The 23,029-nt window shown below is 39.0% G+C and overlaps 1 protein-coding gene across 1 annotated transcript; it reads left to right on the top strand.

Moving 5' to 3' along the window:
• Positions 1–1,379: 1,379 nt before the first annotated feature.
• Positions 1,380–21,225, top strand: LOC124358131 (odorant receptor 10a-like). The gene is made up of 5 exons (XM_046810424.1): positions 1,380–2,236; positions 13,969–14,068; positions 18,523–18,633; positions 18,715–18,867; positions 19,969–21,225. The coding sequence occupies exons 1-5, from the start codon at positions 1,380–1,382 to the stop codon at positions 20,029–20,031; spliced, it is 1,284 nt and encodes a 427-aa protein (XP_046666380.1). The 3' UTR covers positions 20,032–21,225.
• Positions 21,226–23,029: the final 1,804 nt, after the last annotated feature.

The following is a 23,029-nucleotide window of genomic DNA, read 5'->3' on the forward strand; positions in this document are numbered from 1 at the left end:
TTGTAGTGTAAATGTTATAAGTACAAAATCCTGCACCACTTGATAACAGTTCCATAACCTTCCAACCAAAACTGGCACTGATATAGACCTGAGTGTTACACACCAAGTCCAATCGGTTTATCGATTAGTTACAATCGTGGAACTGTTTAAATCGCTTTCAATATATATTTTAATGGAATCAATTGCACATGGATGTTTCTTCAGATCTAGTAACTTTACCCGATCACGTATTTCAAAACAAATTCCACCAGAAGCGCTCCAATTTGATGGGTGAGTCAGCACCCGAGATCAATAGTGGAAGGTAAATGGCTCGCCGATCCTATTATTACTCCGTGGGAACGACAACGCCAAACGATTGGTCAAACGAGCGGTAAATGTAGGGTTCAGGGTTGTAGCTGTCGTGATAGTAAACGAAATGTCGTTCACGTCGTAGTTCTGCAGGCCATGTTCCGCACGCTTCTTGCGAGCCGTGAGTAGAGTTGTTCTCGTCTGTCAAAGGTAGTAAATTGAAATTATTTGTTTGTATTTAAATGACTCTGTCAACCTTAACGCGGTATTGATATGTATTTAATATTGTTTTAATGTTTTAAATTAAGGATGTTTATTGTCTAGAAAATTACGAAATGAATGAAGTTCTCTTGAATCAATATAAATGTCTGAACCATTTTAAAACATAACCTCCGAGTTAAGTATAAGGTATTTTTCTTTATTGCGATGTGAAACTGTTGAAATGTCTTTTGTGACTTTGAAATTCAACTTAAATAACACTTTGACAAGAACGTAGGAAGGAAAACAAATTGGTGGGGGGAGGGGTCAAGATGACTGACATTTTCCCGTAGTGGGCAGAAAGTAAGGCAAATGCAGCTCATTCCCCATACTGTTTCTCAAAAATTTCTCGATCCATTTCAATGCTGAGAACAATCTTTCAACAGTATGTGTCAATAATACTGAATTACCTAAATAACAATAATAGTTTACTATAAAATTAAAAAAGTTTAAAAAATTGAAAATTTAGGGGTTCCGGACCCCCTGGGCTCCCTCGCTGGCTACGTTCATGCAATTTGGAACACCGAACCTTATTTATGTAAACTTAGCTTAATAAATAATATATTTTCTTTGAGAACTTTGAGAACATGAAGTACTTCTGAAACGTTAAAAGAAAAACACGACAGATGTCTATTCCCTTGTTCTTTTATTTACACGTCAACTGCAGTAGTGGTTTGTGAGGTTGAAAGTTTTTAAACTGCTAGCTGCACTTCCGTGACTGTTCAAAGAATAATTGCAGCTATCGAAGAGTTCCCAGTGGAGGTTTTCCACCAGATGTTTTAAACAGTAAAGCATCAGGCCTCCGAGCGGTACACTCCATGGGGTTTCCAAGTATGTGGTCAACTCTGAAAATCATTTCGTGCCAGGGGGAGGACCAGATAGTGTACCTCGACATTCCCTCGGACAGAGATTCCGTGTACATGAGAATAGCCAAGTTCTGTCTGACAATATCCGGATTGTGGAAGGGTCCAGAAGACCGCACCCTGAACAAACCCGTGGTGGCCGGGATAGTCGGATTCCTGTGTTTGGGGTTACTCGGAACTCTCCACCAGCTCCTGTTCATACCCCAGGACATCTACAAGGGTACAGAAGCTCTCATGCACATCACCCTCTTGGGCTACTCGCTGTCCACCTACATCATCCTCATCTGGAAGCAAAAGACAATCTTGAAGATGCTGACACTTGTCGAAACCAACTTCAACGACTTTGGTAAAACTTATATAAAACATAACAAACATCAAATAGTTGCAGAGAAAAACAACGCGGTTTTGGTGATCACGATTTCCGTCATCATTTTCTCCGTCCACTCGAGTTTCATAGGGGTCTCAAAAGTTTACAGAGTCCACCTTCCGCCTGAGAACAAATCTCTGCTGTTCCCTATGACGGTGCCTCTGGAGCTCACCAACATAGCGTATTACGCAGTCTACGTTCTACAGCTGATGATAACTGTCTGCGAGGGCTACATACATATCACCGGCATCACCTTGTGCGCCGGCTTCATCAACATACTGTGTGCACAGTTCGCCGCCCTGGGCCGAGCCTTCAGGCTACTGGCGCCTCTAGCTCGCCACCGGGCACTCCACTGTTCGGCCAGGGAAGTCGTGTTAGGGTGGAGGTCCGACGACCACGTCGACCACCATGCCCAGGACCTCCTCAAGTCTTTTGTTGACCACCACAACACACTTCTGCAGTGAGTATACTCGATAAATGAGCATCGCTCTAAATTAAGGACGATTGTCTAGTTAAAAGCTAAATTCAATTATTTGCTAATTTAATTTAGTAATGCTTTACCACCTTCACGGTTGGAATACTCTGTGTGACACTTACTATTACTTTATAACTATTAACCATTCAGTAAGCACTATGAAATCGGTTCACTCGACGTGATCAAATAAATTCCTTAGAAGTGTTACTTACTTGTTATATACTTGGCTTTTAAGTATGGACAGTATCTTTTAACTATCATTCAATAACAAATTTATTTTCTCTCACAATGTATGTTACTGAGGTATGTAAATATGGTAGTGTATTAAGTTTCTTTAAAATAGACGTGCTTCAGTGTTTAAAAGAAAACCTTTATTATTTGTCATTTTGGTTTGCCGGTGAAAAGAATGGAATTTGGTTATAGAACCGTGAAATAATATTTTAGAGGCTCGACTAAGAAGGACCACTTCACACTAGGCAGTGAAGACGCCGAACACACTGATTTTAACAAGAGTTCACTAGGTTACACGTAATGAGTTTATGAACAGTGCATATTCAAATAAAGTGTATAAAATAAACAGTTACCTTTATTTTTCATGAGAGGTACCTAACCGTAGTCTGCTGTTGTTGAGGGCCAGGTTGTGATCAGTAAGTGTTGGAAATAGGCTGCTGTCTTGTAGGCAGGCGTGAAGACGGAAGATGTCCTTCACGGATTCACTCACGCACAATACGACCGCAAACGAATAGTTCATAACACTGTGGCCAGTCCTGTAGGAGGCACGGTAGACGCGGGTGTCCGGGAGCAGAGACGTTCTGGTAGAGATTGCCAATCCAGAGCATTGACTTTAATGTTAATGTAAATGTACAAACAAATAGAATAAACTAATATTTAAATGAGAGAGTAACACATGGGGGAGAGAGTAAGTATGGTAAGCAGTGGCTAGAGAGTACATAAGTGCCCCAGGCGGGATCGAGAGTACAATGAGCAAGCGTGCCTACGCTTGCAAGGTGGGCAATTGATAAGTCAACCGTTGTGATTGGTTGGTCAGTGTACAGTAAACAGCTGATTCGGGAAACAATGGTTCATTGGTCTGTCACTGTACGTGAATATTTTAATCCAGTAAGGAATGGTATTGTAGGCAACTAGGCCGCAGAAAGAGATATAGAATTAATGTAGTATATACAGTTTTAGTAAATAAAAGGCAAATATAGAGTATAAGTTGCACAAAAAATATATACATAATTATTATTCAATAAAAGTAGCCTTTTCATATTAGGCAATAAAAAACAAGTTATTTAATGCAATAAATACTTAACATTACCGGCCGCCTTGAATCACCTTGGGATTCAATGAGAGAAAGAGGCAACATAGGCTCAAATTACAAAGGTTATAGGCGGTGGTAGAGAGACAGTTAATTAATTGTAGAGGTGAGGTAAGAGAAACACCTTCACTGCTGGACGAGTGAGAGTTCCACTTGAGGTCTTGAGATGTACCACTCGAACTGTACCATCTTGTCCTGGAGTGACATCAGTGACCCGTGCAAGGGGGCCATGAGAGAGCGGAGTAATCCTGATGCACCAGACGAGGTCTCCAGGTTGGAGGTTGCGGGAAGGAGTGCTCCACTTGAGGCGCTGCTGAAGAGTCTGGAGATATTTGACATGGACATGGTCAATGAGGAGTCCCACGACAGGGTGCTTCTTGGGCAGGATGCACGGGTGAGACATGATCGGCGGGAGGTCAGCGTGGCGCAGTCTGCCGCCGACGCGGAGAAGTCCATCCGGACCCTGGAATGGGGCGAGGCGTTGAAGTCTGGTAGAACACGTTCCTTTCGGTCCCGCAGTAGAGCTAGATCTTCAGTGAAAGCTTCCTCTTGCACGGTCTTGAAAATTCGCAGCTGGGCGGAGTCCCGTTCTGTCTTGGAGAGAGGTCCGAAGTGGCGGTTTTGGTGAACGACAGTTGTGGATAAAAACGCAAGACGTAGGCCCATCACGTGCAGCAATTTTTTCCTCCAGGAAGAGTACTGGATGAGGAGGTCCCACGTAGGCGTGCTGTGGCCAAGGCAATGACAGGAGTGGAATGCTTCAGCTCCCCCTAGCTCCTCCAGAGAGACCGAGTCCAGGCTGGAATCAGTATCTGGCCAGGCCGAGGAGGGGAGAACGCAACCAGTCGGGTCCATGCCACCAAAGGGGATGATCCACCAATTGAGAGGGAAGGATCCCACGGGAGGCGCAGTCAGCAGGATTGGAAGCACTGGGTATGTAGCGCCAGCACTCCACAGCAACAAGCTCTTGAGTTTGCGCCACACGATTAGCCACATAGGTTTTTGAGGCGATAAGAAGGTGTTGTTTGATCCACGCGAGGGTCACAGTAGAGTCGCACCAGCAGACAATAGAACCAAACTTGTGGGTGGGAGCTAATTGAGTAACACAATATTTTCACAAGTTGGGCCAGGAGATGAGCTGCGCATAGCTCCAGTCGGGCAGCGTCACTCTTTTGAGAGGAGCGACGCGAGTTTTAGCTATAACTTGGCTTACGTGCACCGTGTCATTGAGGTAGAGCGGATGTAGACTACAGCAGCATAGCCTAGTTCTGAGGCGTCAGAGAAACCGTGCAAGTCCCAGTGAGTAGCAGCAGAGTAGGGGATAGCACGAGGAATTGTAATAGTAGCAACGTGCTTAAGTTCAAATAAAAATGCGTGCCATTTTTTGTATATTTCTGGAGGGAGCGGATCATCCCAATCTATGCCAGAAATCCATACGAGTTGCATGATATTTTTTGCGAGCATTATGCAAGGCGCCAAAAAACCACAGGGGTCATAGACTTGAGAAATGAGACTTAACACTTTACGCTTAGTGGGGTTTTCACAAGAAAAATTAAAATTAAACGTAAACGTGTCAGTCAGAGGGGTCCATTAAGGCCCAAAATAGAGAAATGAGGCTCCTGAGAGGATTGCAGAAAAACTGGGATTTCCCGATGATCTTCAGGAAGGTGTTGCAGAAGTCCTCGGAGAGTTCGAGACCCATTTCCGGAGCTCAAAGCCACCGAGCCGAAGGAGTTTGATGAGTTGATCTTGAAGTTCAGCCGGCGAGTTCTTCAGTCTCAGCTCCGCAGATCAGGTCGTCGACGTAGCTCTGGTGCTTGAGAATCTCAGCAGCATGGGGGTAGCGGTGACCTTCGTCTTCTGCCAATTGATGTAGCGTTTTGATGGCCAAGTAGGGTGAACAGTTTTAGGCCGTAGGTAACTGTCGTGAGCTTGAACGTTGGACATCAAGTCGGTGGGGTGATCACGCCATAAGATCAGTTGGAAATGTTGATCGTCAGGATGCACCTTGATTTGGCGGTACATCTGTCTGATGATGTCACAAGAGAACACTACGTTCTGAAGGCGGAAGCGCAGAAGAATGTCACAAATATTATTTTGCAGTTTAGGTCCAGTCAACAGAGTGTCGTTGAGAGAGAAGTCCGGAACTGGTTTTGGCACTGGCGTCAAAAACGACGCGTAGTTTGGATGGTGCTACTTTGTGCTTTAAAAACACCGTGGTGTGGCAGAAAGTAGTGGGGAGTGCTTAAGTCAGGAGTAGGGCAGCCCTGCATATGGCCTAGAGAGAGATATTCATGTATAAAATCAGAAATATAAATTATAATAATACTCCACATTAGTGGGAGCGTGGAGCTTGCGCTCGAGTGAATAGAGTCTACTTTCAGCATGAACTTTGGAATTTCCCAGATGAGTACTGGTGTTCTTGAAAGGGAGGCGGACCATATATCGACCCTCACGGTCCCTGGAGTGCGTGGTAGAAAAATATTCATCGCACTGAGTTTCCTCTGCAGACCTTTTACTGGGAGCAGGCAGTTCCTCTTGTGTCCAGAACGCTGCAGAGAGGGCGTGGAGGTCCATCTCAGCAGTCGAGAGAAGAGAGACAGCCATAGTAGAGACAGACTGCGTCAGTGGTGTGCAGGGAGCCGTCCCCATCAGCACGAAACCAAAACAGGTGCCCAGGGCGTGAGGTAAAATTGAGACCAAGAGAGTAGGTCTCGTGAGTAAGAATATGTTGGAAATAGTGCTCCACCAATAAGCACGTCAATGCCACCAGGGAGGTGGAAGGTTGATCAGAGCCAGTGTAATATTTTTTAACCTTAATTCATGACCTCCTGAGATATATTTGCCCTCGTGGGAGATCTACAGTGATTTGTGGCAATATGTGGAACGAGTGCGGGGCGGCAACTGGGTGGCCAGCAAGAGTTTCCACTCCCAGAGTTTAAAAATCCGCGTGTGTGAGCAGAGGTTTGAGAAAGGCCGGCGACATTAATAGTGGCTGGACGGCGCTGTGTACCCAACAGTTGGGAGGCCTTTCTCGCTTATAAAATTTTAGCATGCTTCCTGAATCAATTAACGCACGAAAGACATAAGCTTGTCCGTTAGAGGCGTGAGCTTGACAAGAGAAGTACCCAGAAGAACCGTGGTACTAGAGGGCGAGTCTTGATGCAGTGTGCCATGAGCGTGTAGTGTGGTGTGTTCGGCCGGGCTAGGAGGTGAGAGCGCTGTGGTCGCAGGCGAGGGGCGGACAGCAGGTGTAGGTGTTGCACTGCTCTGTGCAGGCCGGCCGCCGTCACGGCCGTTCTCTCCACAACGGGACGAACGCGGTCCGATGTACTAACACTGGACCGTGTTGGCCGATCAGTGAAGTGTAGCAAGGTATGATGACGACCACGACATGTTCGACACGTGAATTTAGACTGACATTCACTTAATCTGTGCGTTCCCAAACAAGAAGAACAGCGGTTGTGCTGTTTAATAATCCCGTGCCGTTCTTGAGGTGTCTTTTGGCCGAAGCTGGGACAGCCATAAATTTTATGACCGCTCTGATGGCAATAAAAACATGAAATGGGCCTTGTTTATAGGCCGAGGAGGGTGGAGAGGAAGCCGCTAACAAGCTCACGTTTTTTAAGAGACGATTTGGGTTTATCAAATCTGGGTTTTTGACCCAAAATAAGAACTTGAAGCGTTCTTTGGGGTCCACAATATTGTCATGTAGACTACTGTCCTCAATGTGGCTGCATTCCAGGTTGAGAAACTCAATTATTTGTTCAACCGAGGGCAAAGTATGAAGCTCTTCCTTTTTTCGAAACTGTTCTAGGCGTGTGACCATCCGATTATCAATCTTGCGTAATAACAAGGCTGAGAGAAGTGGGTTGTTACTAGTGATGACATTGTTTAACGCTTTAAGTGATTGCGTATGTTCGTGAAAAAGATTAAGGAAAAGCACGGATAATTCTTCACAGATGTGCTGGAGATGACAGGAAGGTCTAGTATTTGATTTAAAATGTAGTGTGAGTAGACGCCTAGTATTATGGTAGCGATCCTTCAGCAGCTGATAAGCGATTGCATAATTTTTGTTCAGTTATATTTAGCGACTTTATCATCAGAGAGTGGTTCGCCTGAAAGCACGCTCAAGAGATATTGAAATTTCATTACATCGCTTAAGTGCGCATTGTTGTGTACGGCTTGTTCATAAACGTTGATGAACGTACAGAAGTCCAAGGCAAGCTCCGTCAAAAGTTTTAATTTCCAATTTCGGTAGCCGGACGTTGACTTGAGGAGAGGCAGGCGGAATAGTTTTCGCTTTTATTAGCTTTAGCTTGTCTCTTGGTCTCAATCATAAGCCGTTAGCAGAAATGTAATCAACTAACTCGTCCACGCTCGCTAATGCGGAATAGTTAGGTGTATAGTCGGCATCCACTTTTAATTCCAACTCGTGGCACAAGTCTAATATTGCTGAAAATTCCTGTCTAAGTCTCTGAATAGATTTAGCTCTGACAAGCAACTGCTGAAGTATATTTGGATCGGAAGTCTTCTTAGTTAAATCATAGATACTTTGTATCTGAGAAAAGAGGTGTTCTCGCTTTGCATTGGCCACTTTAAGAGACATCGCCATGTTGAAAGTGTTTGTAGAAAATTAATCAATTTGAGTAAAACTTCAAAGGTGAAAAGTAAACAAAATATTGTCCTCTTGAATTGAGACAGTGATAAAAATAGAAACTAAAATTATTTTCCTCTGAAGTATTTTCCCCAAGAAATAAGAAGTATCTAAACAATATAATACAATGAAAAACAATTTAAAAAAAATATTGTTTAGTTTTTTTTGAGGTAAAAACTCAATAATAATGCAATAAGTAGAGTAGGCTCGTATAGGCCTATAGTATAGTTTTGTTTCGAGAAAATAAAATACACTGTTATTATGGAAAAACGTAAACAAGACAAGTTGTTATTAAATAATAAACAACAATTAAGGTTATTGTTGAGCTAAATTCAGCTATAATGTAGCAGAGGCTCTGGAAACATTATGCGCACGTACTACATGTAAACTGTCAGTGGTAAAGTATGGTAGTGTTGTGACAGTAACCATAAACCATGCATACATATGCGTGAGCAATGTTCAAAATAGAAATTATAATAAACAATTGTGAGCAGTAAGTAGACTTTTTTTCTTTTTAAGCTGAGACTAGAATATAGTGTTGACAAAATAAACATTTAATTTTGCAATAAGGGTGCAAGTCCTGCTCAAGGTAAAGTGTCAATAACCAAGATTGTTTTATATTTAACCTGCTTAGAATAATGCGTATTACAAGTAGGGCTGATAACCAGCAAGTATTGAGAAGCGGTAACCATTAAACACAGTAATCAGTTCACCTGTGCTGTAACAGTCTGAAAGCTTGATTGTCAACAAAACAATGCAGTCGACAGAGCACCACAGCTGATATGATCAGACGTCACAGCTGATATGATCACAGCTGATATGACTGGAGAGGGGATTGGAAATCGATATGCACGGACTTTGCAATCGTGAAAGAACCTGAAACCACACTTTGAAATATGCACTGTATATAGCTTATAAGAGTTGAGATTGCACTGATATTCACCAATGGACTAAAGTTCTTATTATCCGGCTCGAAGGACCATGAAAAGAATGGAATTTGGTTATAGAACCGTGAAATAATATTTTAGAGGCTCGACTAAGAAGGACCACTTTCACACTAGGCAGTGAAGACGCCGAACACACTGATTTTAACAAGAGTTCACTAGGTTACACGTAATGATTTATGAACAGTGCATATTCAAATAAAGTGTATAAAATAAAACAGTTACCTTTATTTTCATGAGAGGTACCTAACCGTAGTCTGCTGTTGTTGAGGGCCAGGTTGTGATCAGTAAGTGTTGGAAATAGGCTGCTGTCTTGTAGGCAGGGCGTGAAGACGGAAGATGTCCTTCACGGATTCACTCACGCACAATAACGACCGCAAACGAATAGTTCATAACACTGTGGCCAGTCCTGTAGAGCACGTAGTAACGCGGGTGTCCGGGAGCAGAGACGTTCTGGTAGAGATTGCCAATCCAGAGCATTGACTTTAATGTTAATGTAAATGTACAAACAAATAGAATAAACTAATATTTAAATGAGAGAGTAACACATGGGGGAGAGAGTAAGTATGGTAAGCAGTGGCTAGAGAGTACATAAGTGCCCCAGGCGGGATCGAGAGTACAATGAGCAAGCGTGCCTACGCTTGCAAGGTGGGCAATTGATAAGTCAACCGTTGTGATTGGTTGGTCAGTGTACAGTAAACAGCTGATTCGGGAAAACAATGGTTCATTGGTCTGTCCACTCCACTGTACGTGAATATTTTAATCCAGTAAGGAATGGTATTGTAGGCACTAGGCCGCAGAAAGAGATATAGAATTAATGTAGTATATACAGTTTAGTAAATAAAGGCAAATATAGAGTATAAGTTGCACAAAAAAATATATACATAATTATTTTATTCAATAAAAGTAGCCTTTTCATATTAGGCAATAAAAAAACAAGTTATTTAATGCAATAAATACTTAACAGCCGGTCTGTGACAATGTTTTAAGACGTATATTTTCTTTAAATTAAGTGTTTTCTGTTTATTTTTAAATTCACGAAGGGTAAGTTAAGTTTTATTAATTCTGTTTCGTACCTTTAAAAGTAAATGTAACAATAAGTGAATTTATGGGATTAGTAGTTATAAATAGTTATAGTGTCTACAACCGCAAAAGAACTCTTTATCTAAATGTTGAACTTATCTGATGGAATCCCTAATCAGGCTTTGCCTTTGGCACAATATTTTCCAATTAAAACTATATATTTTATTTGTCATAACAGAATTTTATTTTATGTTAGTATATACTTGAAATACTCATATGATTTTGTCTTGGTACTAATATTTATGTGTTTTTTTTAGGAAATAAATCATTTATTCATTTATGTAAACTAAAGGAAACACGCACACTGTATTTACCATATATCGATAAATGGTCCAGAAATATTTTACAACTTAGTAGTCTGTGTATAGATTTAGAGTGTTATCAGAAGAGATAAAAATTTAGAGTCTTCACTAGCTTCGGATTAACGATTTAAAAGGACTCGGCCGTTTGCTTCTTTTATTTTATAGGGACGGTACTTAAGAAATCCTCACTGTAGCTTAGGTACTTACCAACCAATGGTCACGAGTTCGATTCTGAATGAGTTCCCTCTTCCCTGATTACAATGATACTCATATTATTATTGTCGTAAATGTTGTCCGAAGTATCGCATCGTCTGGTTCTATCCCTGCTTCTGCAGACCTTCCTTGGTTTTTGTATTTTTCAGATTAAGTTACTTAAGCTCCAATTTAAAAGCTGTAAAAATTTACAATTCATACTCTGCTATTAGTAGCTATGTTGACTTTAACACACCAAACAACTTCCAACTCCAAACAATCGTTGCAAACAGACTAAAATACATGGTAAAATATACTAGTTTTAATAAATCTACGAACTACTAATTTATTTATTAATACATCCAACGTGAAATTGATTAATTTATGCACAATTTAATAGTATTATTTAAAGCGCATTGGATTCCAAACTGAATGTCTGCACGGTTAATTCCTATCCCAGTTTACTACTATTTTAGTCCTGACGGGATTTAATAGAGAATAAAAAATAAATTGATTAGATTTTGTCTAGCTATCAAAACGTAGTGAAATTTAATCTTGGAAGAACATTAGTCTTTCTGTTAGTTACAATTATAATCTTTACTCAATACATTGGGCCTTACATGTTATTATTTCTTATTTCAGTTATCATAAACCCATAATTTCAATATAATGCCAATGAAAATGAGTTAATTGGTTTGGATGGAAACTAATATAAACGATAATAATGAAAATGTGTAAATATTTATTAATTTAATATTTAGAAGTCATTGATCATTGTAATATATAAAAGTAAAAACATTAACAAAAATATGTATACAATGAATAGAAAATGTAAACATTTTTATGTTAAAGATTTCACTGTCTCTAATAATGTTATACATAAAAAATAAACTTTTAGTAATTAGGAAACATACTTCTTCAAAATATATATTCACAGTCCGTTATAAGAAGTAGTCACTTCTATCGGTCAGTCCCCTGACTCCCTTACCATTTTTCGTGATTTGACGCCATGATCTTTCCTGATTATTTTCTTACTTGGGTGTTTTAAGGTTCTCTGATTACGCTTTTGTGTCAACAGTCTTACTTTGTTGGTCGGCGAGCGAGCGCGAGTTGTAATAATTAATATGTATTTTACTTTTGACATTGTTAACTCTAGATATTACTACTACACAACATTCTCATTTATTCTAGAATCATTCATCTCATCTAAATGATTTGAACGATACAAGTGGTCCTTTCAAAACGATACTGCCACTACCGTAAACAAATTATGGCAGAGGTATAATTGAAACTGTCCATGTAATAATTCAACATAATAATTGATCAGACCAAATTTAGGTTATTAGCTCAGTTCGTGTAGATTACTATATTTTTATTCAGTAATAATACCAACAATAATATGCAACAAATAATGTTCGCACAAGTAAGAAAAATTGAATATTATAAGCTGTTTATGTTTTATCAATTCCGTGCAGTGAAGCGCCGTGACTTTTCAGGTAATTGCAATCTAATTACAGCAATGTGTGACTTCCACAGCCCTAAATTGAAGGCGCAACTCAATTTTTTCTTATAACATCATACAAAAAAATGTCTACTGTCATATTATTTGACTAATTTAAGTTATTCCTTTTTTTGAATCCATAAAAGTTTTTGTACATTTTTAGAGGGCTTTTGGAATGTAATTCGGCCATGAAATCAATCATAACTGTAATACGGCAGTAATATTCAAATAAAATACTTATGAGCTTTTCAGATTTTAGATAAGCCATAGGTGTATTTTTGGAGTTATAGGATAAGATTTTGATTTAATATAGTGGTAGCGCCTGTCTTCCAAGATAAAACGTTTTTTTATGTATTTCGTACTCTGCTACCGATTAAATGTTGAAAATTACACTGTAAATTGAAACTGTAATTCAAATGCAGATCTCAGCCCATTTTCAGTTTTCTACTATAGCCTAACTTAATTGTAGCATATCTACAGTTCCTGTTATTACATTGAACATTTCATGTTGAACGTTACTGTGTTATAAATTCTGCCATAGGGATTCCAAGGCATCCATTAGTTAAAGGCTATCTTGATATTAACCTCAGTACGAGCAATATTAATGTCCAACATGGGTCAGATTCCGTTATATGCCCCCAACGCTTGAACTTTTGCAATGAACATAGAACGTTATAAAACGATGTAGTTGAGTAACTACATCGTTTACAAGTAACTACATCAATCAGCAAGAATTTCCAGGTATTGCGATCGGTATTGTTGTCGCTGTTATCTTATCTTTCTCGAGAATCCCGATTATGGCAGGCCGCGAGGCATCACATGATTATTTAAGTGTTTTGCACGGTACATAATTGCCTTTCCATTACAATTCAATTTATATTTCTGATCAGCCCCTCTAGAATTTGATATTTTACTGATAAGTACTATCTCGAGGGATGTTTTTCTTTAGTTGGTGCTGCCGAAGCCCGCGCTGATGGCCGGAGGCACTCGCATTTTGGGTGACGGAGTGTGATCAAGAATAAAAACAAGTTTTGTGTGTTTTTTTTCAATAAAGAGTTTAGTTTTTGTTTGGTAGTGTTTGTTTTCGTTTAATTTTTGTGTTTGGAGAAATGTAGGGGTGTGGTCGATATAATACGTAAGTACCCTTTTTTCTTAGCTAGTAACCAATTGTAATTCATTATAATCATCCGTAAATGAAAAATTAGCGTTGGGGGCATAATGTTAGTTCTGTTACTCAACTACATCGTTTTATAACGTTCTAAGTTCATTGCAAAAGTTCAAGCGTTGGGGGCATATAACGGAATCTGACCCCAACATGTTTACGCCATTATATTTATGCGTAGAATTATCGAAGGTGTTTTTTTTTTACATGTTTAATACGCATCAAAAACTGTTTTGTTTTTTGTAAAATACACATTTTTTAAATTGGATGTAACCGATGGATTACAAAATAGTTTAAGATTTTAACTGGATAATCTACAAAAATACAGAAAAAAACTAAAAACTATTTAACGCGTATTAATGATATCTTTAAAATGAGACATTTCCTATAATTCCGTGCTCACAAATAATGGGGGTTGGGGCCAAAACTTTCTTATGGTGCTAAAATCAAGATGACCACCATTACATCCTGCTCTTAAGACCTAAAAACGTAAATAATGCCAACGCAATCCTTATAGTAATGTTGCTACTATTATACAAGAACTGGTATCTCCAGATTCTACAAGGACCTGCAGTCCACCTTTGGCATCCCTATCCTCGACTTGTTCGTCAACAGTCAGATCATGCTGTGCTCGACCGGATTCCACATCTTCAAGGTAAGAGACTCACAAAAGTTACAATTCAGTATTTTTAATTCAAATTCTTTGATCAATTCGTGTTGTGATCACTGGCTATATTTCAATAAATCCAATCTACTTTTGATTGCAAATCTTAAGGTGTGAAGTAAATGTCTCCGTGTTTAACAAATTTTCTTTTCTTTATTATTACTATTTGATATAGTACTATTGCAATTTAATATCGGTCGTTTTATCCTATGATGTTAAGAATATGTTATAATACCTATAGTAAGATACATCAAAATGTACGGAATTTTAAATCCCATTTTTAAATATTTATTAAATGTTTACTCATGGAAGTAGTCTAATTTATTTTCAGAAAAAATTATGAAATGTTTTAATTAAATCGCTTGACAAGGGAGAGATTCGAGCAAAACGAGTACACCTTTTGAACAATCTTTATTGACATTAAATTAGACTATTAACATTTAAATTATAAATAATCAGTACATGTTTTATGATTTATACAACAATAAATATTTTATTTAAATATGTGCTTTGGTGTCGACAGATAAACTAGGATAGATCAATTGTACAAATTTATAGATAACACACCTCTATAGATAGACTCTTCAAGATAATAGACTCTTCAATGGTACATTTGTGATGATAGTTATTTCATCCTTTATAGAAATACAATTTAAAATATTTTATACATATACGTTTTATAATACTAAAAACGTTAAAATACCAAAGAAAAATGTTTTGTATTTGAAAATAGCACAGATTAATTGGTTTTAAAGTATCACCAATTAAAAAAAAAACCCCGCAAAATACAGAGCCTAGGCGCCAAGAATCTATTTTTATTCTATAAGCTCAAAACCTTGTTTTACTTGAACTTGATAGGGGGATTCCCCTAATACAGTTATTACCTCACGATCGATTTCCTTCTTAGGAGGAATTTCTCTGCTGATTTCAAGAACAAATCAGGATATGTGCTTATACAATGCGAATAAGTTCTTGTGTCATAGGTTATTTAAACTATTTTAATTTGGGAGGGGGGAGGTGATACTTGTATAGTGTCTTGAACTTCTATTGATTTGAACCCTTAGGGCTGTTTAGGTAACAAATTAAAAATATAAAACATAACGCCAAAGTCTACAGTGGAAAATAAAGCTCTAATAATTTCCAAATGGTTTGGGGTCTATGGAGAGGTTGAGGATTTTTGTTGAGCCTAAGTCGAAATTTATGTTTGATAAGAGTTATATACATTGTCCGTCGAGCCGTGGACCTTGATAAATTATTGATCCTTGCCATTACACATTAAAATCCCACAGCTTGCCTCCTGTAACCTTGGGCTGCTGTGAGTCATCAACACTGTACCATGTCAGACAGAAACGTTAGGGGTGTATTAATACATTGAAATCATTTTATAAACTAGGTTCTATCTATAATAAGAAACTAAAGAAAATTAGTCTAAATACGGCATAAACATACCATTGTGGTGGAATTTCTATTTTAATGTAGCTCTAAGGAGTTATATGTCAGCTTTACCAAAAGTAGACTATATGGTTTTATTTACGTATTTCGATATGAAAACTATATTTGTAATAAAAACAAATAAATAAATTAAGAATTGACAAAATAGGTCAATGAACAACAGGAACAATGCAAATGAAGAAAAGGATTGCCAACCATTGGGATTGAGAACGCTTAGAACACACAGGTTATGAAGGAAACAGGATTTTTCCGGACATTTGCCATCGTTCAGTGAAACAAGAAATCAGTAAACACACTACGTTTTCGAGATCTGCAATCTGATCTCTTCTTCAGGTAAAGAACTAACCTAATACATAATTACAAACTAGGTTAAAATAAACAAATCTTACCAAAGCATTGTGGCACGCCTTATGTATTAGGTTAGTTAATAATAATAATAATAATAATAATGTTGTCTTTATTTTCATCAAGCGTTTTCTCAGTTACATACAGAACAACTGCTTTTCAGAACAACTATCGTCAAAATACAACATATACATGAAAATTAAATACAAATAAATAAAGAAAATCTATACATTAAGCAAATTCTGCCTCATCTTATTCTTAAATGTAGCTATTGAACATTGTTTCTCGTTTGGTGGGAGGTCGTTGTACAATTTCGGGCCGAAATAAGAGAAGCTCCTCCTTCCCAACTCCAGCCTAACTTTGGGAAAGTGAAGAAGATTCCCATGGCGGGTTCTGCGCTGAGAGACCTCATCCCGAAATGAGAGCTTCTCACTAAGGTACTGAGGCTCCTGATTAACAAGAGCCTTGTGGACCATGCAACACGTCATGACTCCTGCAGACGGTCTCTACCGACATCATCCCAGCGGCATCTCTGTAAGGAGAGACATGCTCAAATCGTTTCAAATTAAAAATGAAACGGATAGCAGAGTTTTGCAACTTTTGAATGCGATGCATGTCTTCTCCAAAAAATGCTATTCCCGTAGGCTGGGAAACAGTAGGCGAAACGGGACAGGACTAGTGACTGCATGATACGTAGTTTCGCAGACTCAGGTAAAAGATCTCTAAATCTGTAGAGTCCCCTCAGTCTACCGAGTGCTCGTTGACAGGCATGCGTGACATGGTCAGAGAACGTGAGGGCCGCTGTCCAGCACAACGCCAAGAGTTCTCGCCCTATCAAATACAGCCAAACTCTGGCCATCGAGCCTCACCATCACTCCTCTTTCACTGAGGGACTGCACAATGTTGTGTGGCGCCGTATGCAACACAGTGCACTTGCCTATGTTTAGTTTCAGCCCATTCGCCATTGACCACCCCAATATTTTTTTCAAGGTAGACATTGATCATATCAATGGCTGACACCATCTGCGATGGCTCATAAGACAAGTGCAGCTGCGAGTCGTCAGCATACAAATGAACTGTGCAATTTTGCACACAGCTTGGCATATCGGCTGTGTACATATTGAACAGAATAGGCCCTAGGCAACTACCTTGAGGAATGCCTCGATACTTTCACAAGCGGGGTTGATGTTTCACTCCCTAAACGCGTCACCTGCAGCCTGGAGTCTAAGTATGACCTTATCCAATTGACTACGCTCAAGTCAAAGCCATAATAGCTCATCTTCGCTAAAAGCATCTCATGGTCCATTGAATCAAAGGCCTTAGAATAATCCAACATAACAATGGAGTTATATTTACCCCTGTCTTTGGCGTCAATCATATCACTGAAAAGATTTGTCAGGGCTGTACATGTACTATGATTGCGCCTGAAGCCCGATTGCAGCTTCGGTAAAATACCCGATTGTTTTCATAAAAACTGTCTATTTGTCTAATGGCAATCTTTTCCATATCTTAGACATGCCTGGGAGCATTGAAATTGGCCTAAGCTGGTCTACCTGATTGGCAGCTTGCCCTTTCGGTATTGGCCGAACAATACTTGTTTTTCCATGACTTTGGAAACCCGCTGCCAACCAGGCAAACGTTTACCAGGTGTGTAATGGCTTTGACTGCGTAGGGGCTCACTGACTTGATCATGTCAATCGAAATTTCATCGCTGCCCACAGCTTTAGATTTTATTTCATTCAATTGCCGAAATAACGTCTCTTTTACTGACAGCGTAAAACTTAAATTTATCTCTAATTTCTTCTCGGCCATTGGTTGCAAAAAATTCCCATACGCTTTTATCAATCTTCGGGCCAGCTCCCATGTTTATAAAGTATTCATTGATCTCATCGCTTTGAGTTCTGGTGGAATGTTCGAGCAATCCCTTGTTTGTACAATATCATTTTTCTTTCTTAAGGCATGTCCAGAACTCCTTTGGATTTTTTTTGAAGAGGATAGCTTTTCAGAAAAAAATCTCTTTTTTTGCAATTCTGATCATATTATTCAGTCGGTTTCTTATTTCTTTGTACCTCTCCCAGTCATCTATATGCCTGTACTTCCAATATCTATTTCGCAACTTATTTTTAAAACCTTCGTCATCTTTCGGATGTCATCGTTTCGCCATGGCGCTTTTTTTTCTTGGACACTTTCTTACATACTACAGGGGCATTTTTGTCATATACTTTCCTGATATTATTTGTTATCCATGCCTCCACAATATCAACGTCTTGTTCGTTCAATATACCATCCCAGTCACAAGCCGCTATCTCGCTTAAAACTTTTTCTGGGTCACAGCTGCTAAAATCTCTATATTTAATAAATTTGTGTTCTATTTTGTTCTTTGTAACCCCAACAACAGGTAGTTCTTTACCTGAAGAAGAGATCAGATTGCAGATTTCGAAACGTAGTGTTTACTGATTTCTTGTTTCACTGAACGATGGCAAATGTCAGGAAAAATCCTGTTTCCTTCACAATCCTTCCATCGTCAAAAATAACCTGGACACAGGTTATAGCTCACTGGATTTAGTATTATTGAACTAACCCTACATTTTCATTTACATTACGTTGTAGATCAGAATATTGAGACTGTGTGACTTGTATGTTGCAAGCTGTATCAGGCAGGAGCCTTGGAGCAACTGTTCAAGCAGCTCTGCATGTTTGCCGCTCTCATCTCACACGAGTTCGTCTACTTCTGGTTCGGCAGCCATCTCAATGCAGAGGTACCAACACTGGAATGATTTGTTCTGACGTGTGACCACATGACCGTAACGCCGTATGTCTGAACCAGTGACATCTTCCAGGTTTCCAGTTTCCGGAACGACGTGTACGCCTGTGAATGGACTGAGAGATCTGCACGGTTTAAACGCAGCTACCGCATCATCCTAGAGCGGATCAAGAGAGGGGTCACCATCCAAGCTGTCATCCTTCCCACCAACCTGGCTACCTTCGCCAAGGTCGGTGCTGGCCTAAAAAGAACTTTAAAAAGGGGACGAACTATCAAACCTTTCTTTGTTCTTCTTCTAACGGGATAGGAACACACCACACTATGAGGCGCATAAAAGGCTTCGCTGAGGTTCAATGCAAATTTTAAAGTCTATTACACGTTTCACTCTCAAGATGTCCTACGGTCAGATAATCACAATATTTTAATGACATAACATTTTAATGATGACAGGGCATTCTAACATTCCCTGGCAGACGAATGAGAAATTATGTCACCTACTGAGTGATAGTAGACTTCCATGACTCTAAGCCTAATTCCATGGTTGGACTTACAGCTCATTCTTGTATATTTGGAAATGGAGTTTTATGCAAATTTTAATGTCTACAGATGAGATCTTTTCGGGATACATTTCTTCATGACACATCACATGTGTTTGTTCATCAAGTTGTGTTTCATAGCAGTATTTAAAGGATAAATATATACAGACTTTTCCTTTTACTCTATTCTACACACAAAGTCAACAAAAGAATATCTTGTATGTGTAGGGGTAATAATTAGGCTTCATGTGTTGATATGTCACATGTTAAAATCTCATATTTAGTTTTTTTTAACAAGTTTATTAATTCTGCTATTTTCTCTGGTTGCCCTTTAGACCAAGTAGGTTTGCTAAGTAGATATAATGTACCATCGTCGAACTCAGCTTTTCCTTTATAGAAATGAAACTTCATGCAAGATTTCAAGTCTTTCGGTCAGTTCATTTTCGAGACATCGTGCGGAAAAAGACAGAAATTAAATTTGCCCAGCACTTCGAGTATTAGGCTTCGCTAACGCTCATCCAACAAAAATATATCCAACCAGTATTTAAAGAGAATTTGATAGTAGAATCAGAATAATTTACAATGAAGATTTGCCGTTATTTTTGTAAATAATGCAGCTTAAACACCAATTTTGAGAACCTTACAACTTTTTAAGCATTCTTCCTTTCAGTTTGCCTAGCCTTCTCGTTGTTACCTTGATAGAAATTCTATTAAGATTCTATTTATATAATTCATTTTATCATTCATAATTCACATTTTCCACTAGTACTCTCAATTATCATTGTATTTTTCAGTGTTTGAAGGCGGCGTTCTCCTACTTCAATCTTCTGCTAGCCCTCAGCTACAAACAAGACTAGGAGCTCCTGGGAACGCCTGTAGTTACCAACGCCTTCAACTCGCTTTAGATCCCTTATTAGAGGATATACTTAGCTGCTAGAATGTCACACTATGTCGGCTAGATCTTTTTTGTCATACCACATGGTCAATCAACACCCACAATTATAATTTTCACTCATGTGGTAAATTTGGAAAAATATAGCTTTTAGCATCACAGATACGTGGTTAAAGTGTATTCTTCTTCTTCTAAGGGGCTGCCTATTGCCTGTGCACTAAGCTTCAAGGACATATTTCGCACCCCGGAAGTATATCATGAGTCTAGGGTTTCAACAGTTCTACAACCGATCAGGTCCTCCTGGAAAAATTCACCACCCTTCTCCAGACTACCAAAAATGGCATACCGCTCCCTCGCTATTGCAGGACTGTCGAAGAGCAGTTGCTCAGCAGTCTTCTCCCGCTCGTCACAAATCCTACAGAGAGCAAATCCTCCCGAAGAATGCAGACTCTGTGAAGATGCTTCCTCAGGTGGCCATGTCTCGTAATCAGACCCACACCCCGAAAAGACACCGATCTACTTAAGGAGAGAAGGCCAGACGGCACCCTGGGAGTAGGACCATTCTGCTCATTCTCAGACCCGGATGCATACTGCGCATTCTTTCATGTTCAGCGTGAACCCATTTAGAGACAGCCCCAAATGATTCACACCTAGAAATACCACAGAATAGTTGAGGTCATGTCATGTTCAACGCTGAGCCCAAATTAGCCAAGTAATCAGCTCTTTCGCTCCCAGAGATCCCCTCATGACCAGCAACCCAACAAACAGTCACGTTGTTGATTCTGTTAAGCAAATAAAAGGCTTGATATCAATCCCAGACAAGTTGGAGTTAAACACAAAATAGTTCAACGCTGCCTGGCTATCTGTGAATACTAAAGTTTACTACTGACAATGGATAATTTGATGAGATGGCAGGTTTTCGGACATTTGCCATCGTTATAATGTTACAAAATTATAACAGCTATTAAATATAAGCTTTAGCTCCAGTTATCCCTGGACCTTCTTGTATATGTATGAGTTGTTACGTATGTTCTTTGCAGTTGGTAACCATGACTTCGGCTAGTTTATCACCACAATTTAACTTTCTTGTATATTCTTAGCCTTTTGCCTTGATGTTTATGACACCTTTTATGAAGATGATACATTCAAATCATCGAAACGTAATGTTCTATTATTGCAGTAGCATTAACGATGTAAATGTCCTACCACAATAAATGGCTTGATAGCAGATAGCGCGATGGTATGATCACACTACTTAGAAATCACAAAAATGATGCTGCAGCGCGCTGTGATGAAACTCGTAAGATTTGTTATAATTAAATCATTTTTAAGTTGAGTACTTAGTGTTTTATATACCAAGGATACAAGCTGACGCGGCCACGTTTCGCTGTGTGTCTTGGTTATTATACGATTAATATGACCAATACCGCGGCTGATTTCCTGTCTCTCTCTATCTCGTTATCTAAATGCATTCGCATGCTAGCAGTTACCCGCTCCTTCGCCCGCAATTTCGTATGCTTTGCTCGTGTATCAGTACTTCTGGTTTGAGTGAATAATATTTCCGTTGCCAATGTTGAGTTTGCCTTGTTGCCACGATCCAGAAAATCTGGCCATCTACACGATCAAGTGTATATTTATGGCCATTGTAATTTGCTCTGAGCTTTGCATATTTTGTTAGATAGTCCTAACTTTGTCTTTTATATCAACATTACAGTAATAACCAAGCACTGCATACTGAATATTGGCTAAAATGTACAGTGAAAAGCATTTTTTTTATCTGCATGTTTTCTTATGCTATGCTAAACATCGGTTGCAGAAAATGATGATATAAGAAGTGATGTTATCAAGCTTACTCTATGCATTCAAGACTATAAATGTAAACAAAATGGAACATTGTGGTTAAATTAATTAAACATATAGTTGTACTGTAATAAAGCTATGTTTATACAGAACATTAGGGACTACAAGTGAATTCGACCCTTCATCTATAAAAAACACACCTTAAATTAGTAATAAAAAATGTACGTTTATGGAACACAACTTTAAATTGTGCACTGGGCAGCTCTCGTATATCAGGAATTCTCAAAAAACGACGATTTTTAGTTTCACCTACTTCAAATGCTGTTGAAAATCTTCTCTAGAGTGGTTTCTTATCTCGTAAATACAAACCTTTACTGTACTTTCCTTCTGTATTATGTGATAATATCCTCACAAGGTTGGATCGGAGGCACGGAACTTTGTTATCATAGAAGAAAATTAGCTCAGGAACAATGATGAAATCCTTTATAAAAAGTAATAAATAGATACATGTATACTTTCACTATACGTATAACTTTTCCTCGTGGAAAGCCACCATCGTGTAGTGAAGATGTCGCGGGAGATAATCTAGCGGGACCGGCACGCGCGTGTAGGAAGTGACGATAATTGTGTCAGTTTGGCGAGTCAGTCATCGGAGCGTCGCAGCTTCCTGTAAACACAAAGGCCGTCCCCACATTTCACTTTCATTGTCTTCGGTCAGCCTGTTATGACACAGGCTAAAAAGACCCTGCGAGAAACAATAGGACTTAGTCTGTCCCGACCTTCTCCAGGATCGCAATCAAAGCCGGGAACCACATACGGACAGGTGAGTGGACTAGGTATTCTTACTGTAGCCTATATCACACAAGTGGGCATTTTGATATTAAAAATGCATAACTTCATATATTTTTAATTCTTCCCCATACATGAGACCTCATTAAAATAGTCCACAATTCACACAACACACTCCACCTTTAATACGTAAAATTTAAAAATAAGAGGTTGCTCTACCCCTATATTGATATATGATAAATTATACGTTATGGTTTTTGGCAGCCTTAAACTAAAATACTCAACATTACACTGTATGAAAGTGAACATATGAATAATCTAATTTTTATGGGTTTTTAGCATGTAGATATAATTTATAAAAATTGTCAAAAACG

This window comes from Homalodisca vitripennis, chromosome 3 (assembly GCF_021130785.1).
Source record: "Homalodisca vitripennis isolate AUS2020 chromosome 3, UT_GWSS_2.1, whole genome shotgun sequence".
Classification (NCBI taxonomy): Eukaryota; Metazoa; Arthropoda; class Insecta; order Hemiptera; family Cicadellidae; genus Homalodisca; species Homalodisca vitripennis.

What these genes read in the sequence shown, in the direction of transcription:
- LOC124358131 (XM_046810424.1), top strand. Translation starts at nt 1,380, where the DNA reads ATGTGGTCAACTCTGAAAATCATTTCGTGCCAGGGGGAGGACCAGATA. An exon ending in CACCACAACACACTTCTGCA is followed by an intron (nt 2,237 to 13,968) that starts GTGAGTATACTC and finishes TGGTATCTCCAG; the next exon opens with ATTCTACAAGGACCTGCAGT. An exon ending in ACCTGGCTACCTTCGCCAAG is followed by an intron (nt 18,868 to 19,968) that starts GTCGGTGCTGGC and finishes TGTATTTTTCAG; the next exon opens with TGTTTGAAGGCGGCGTTCTC.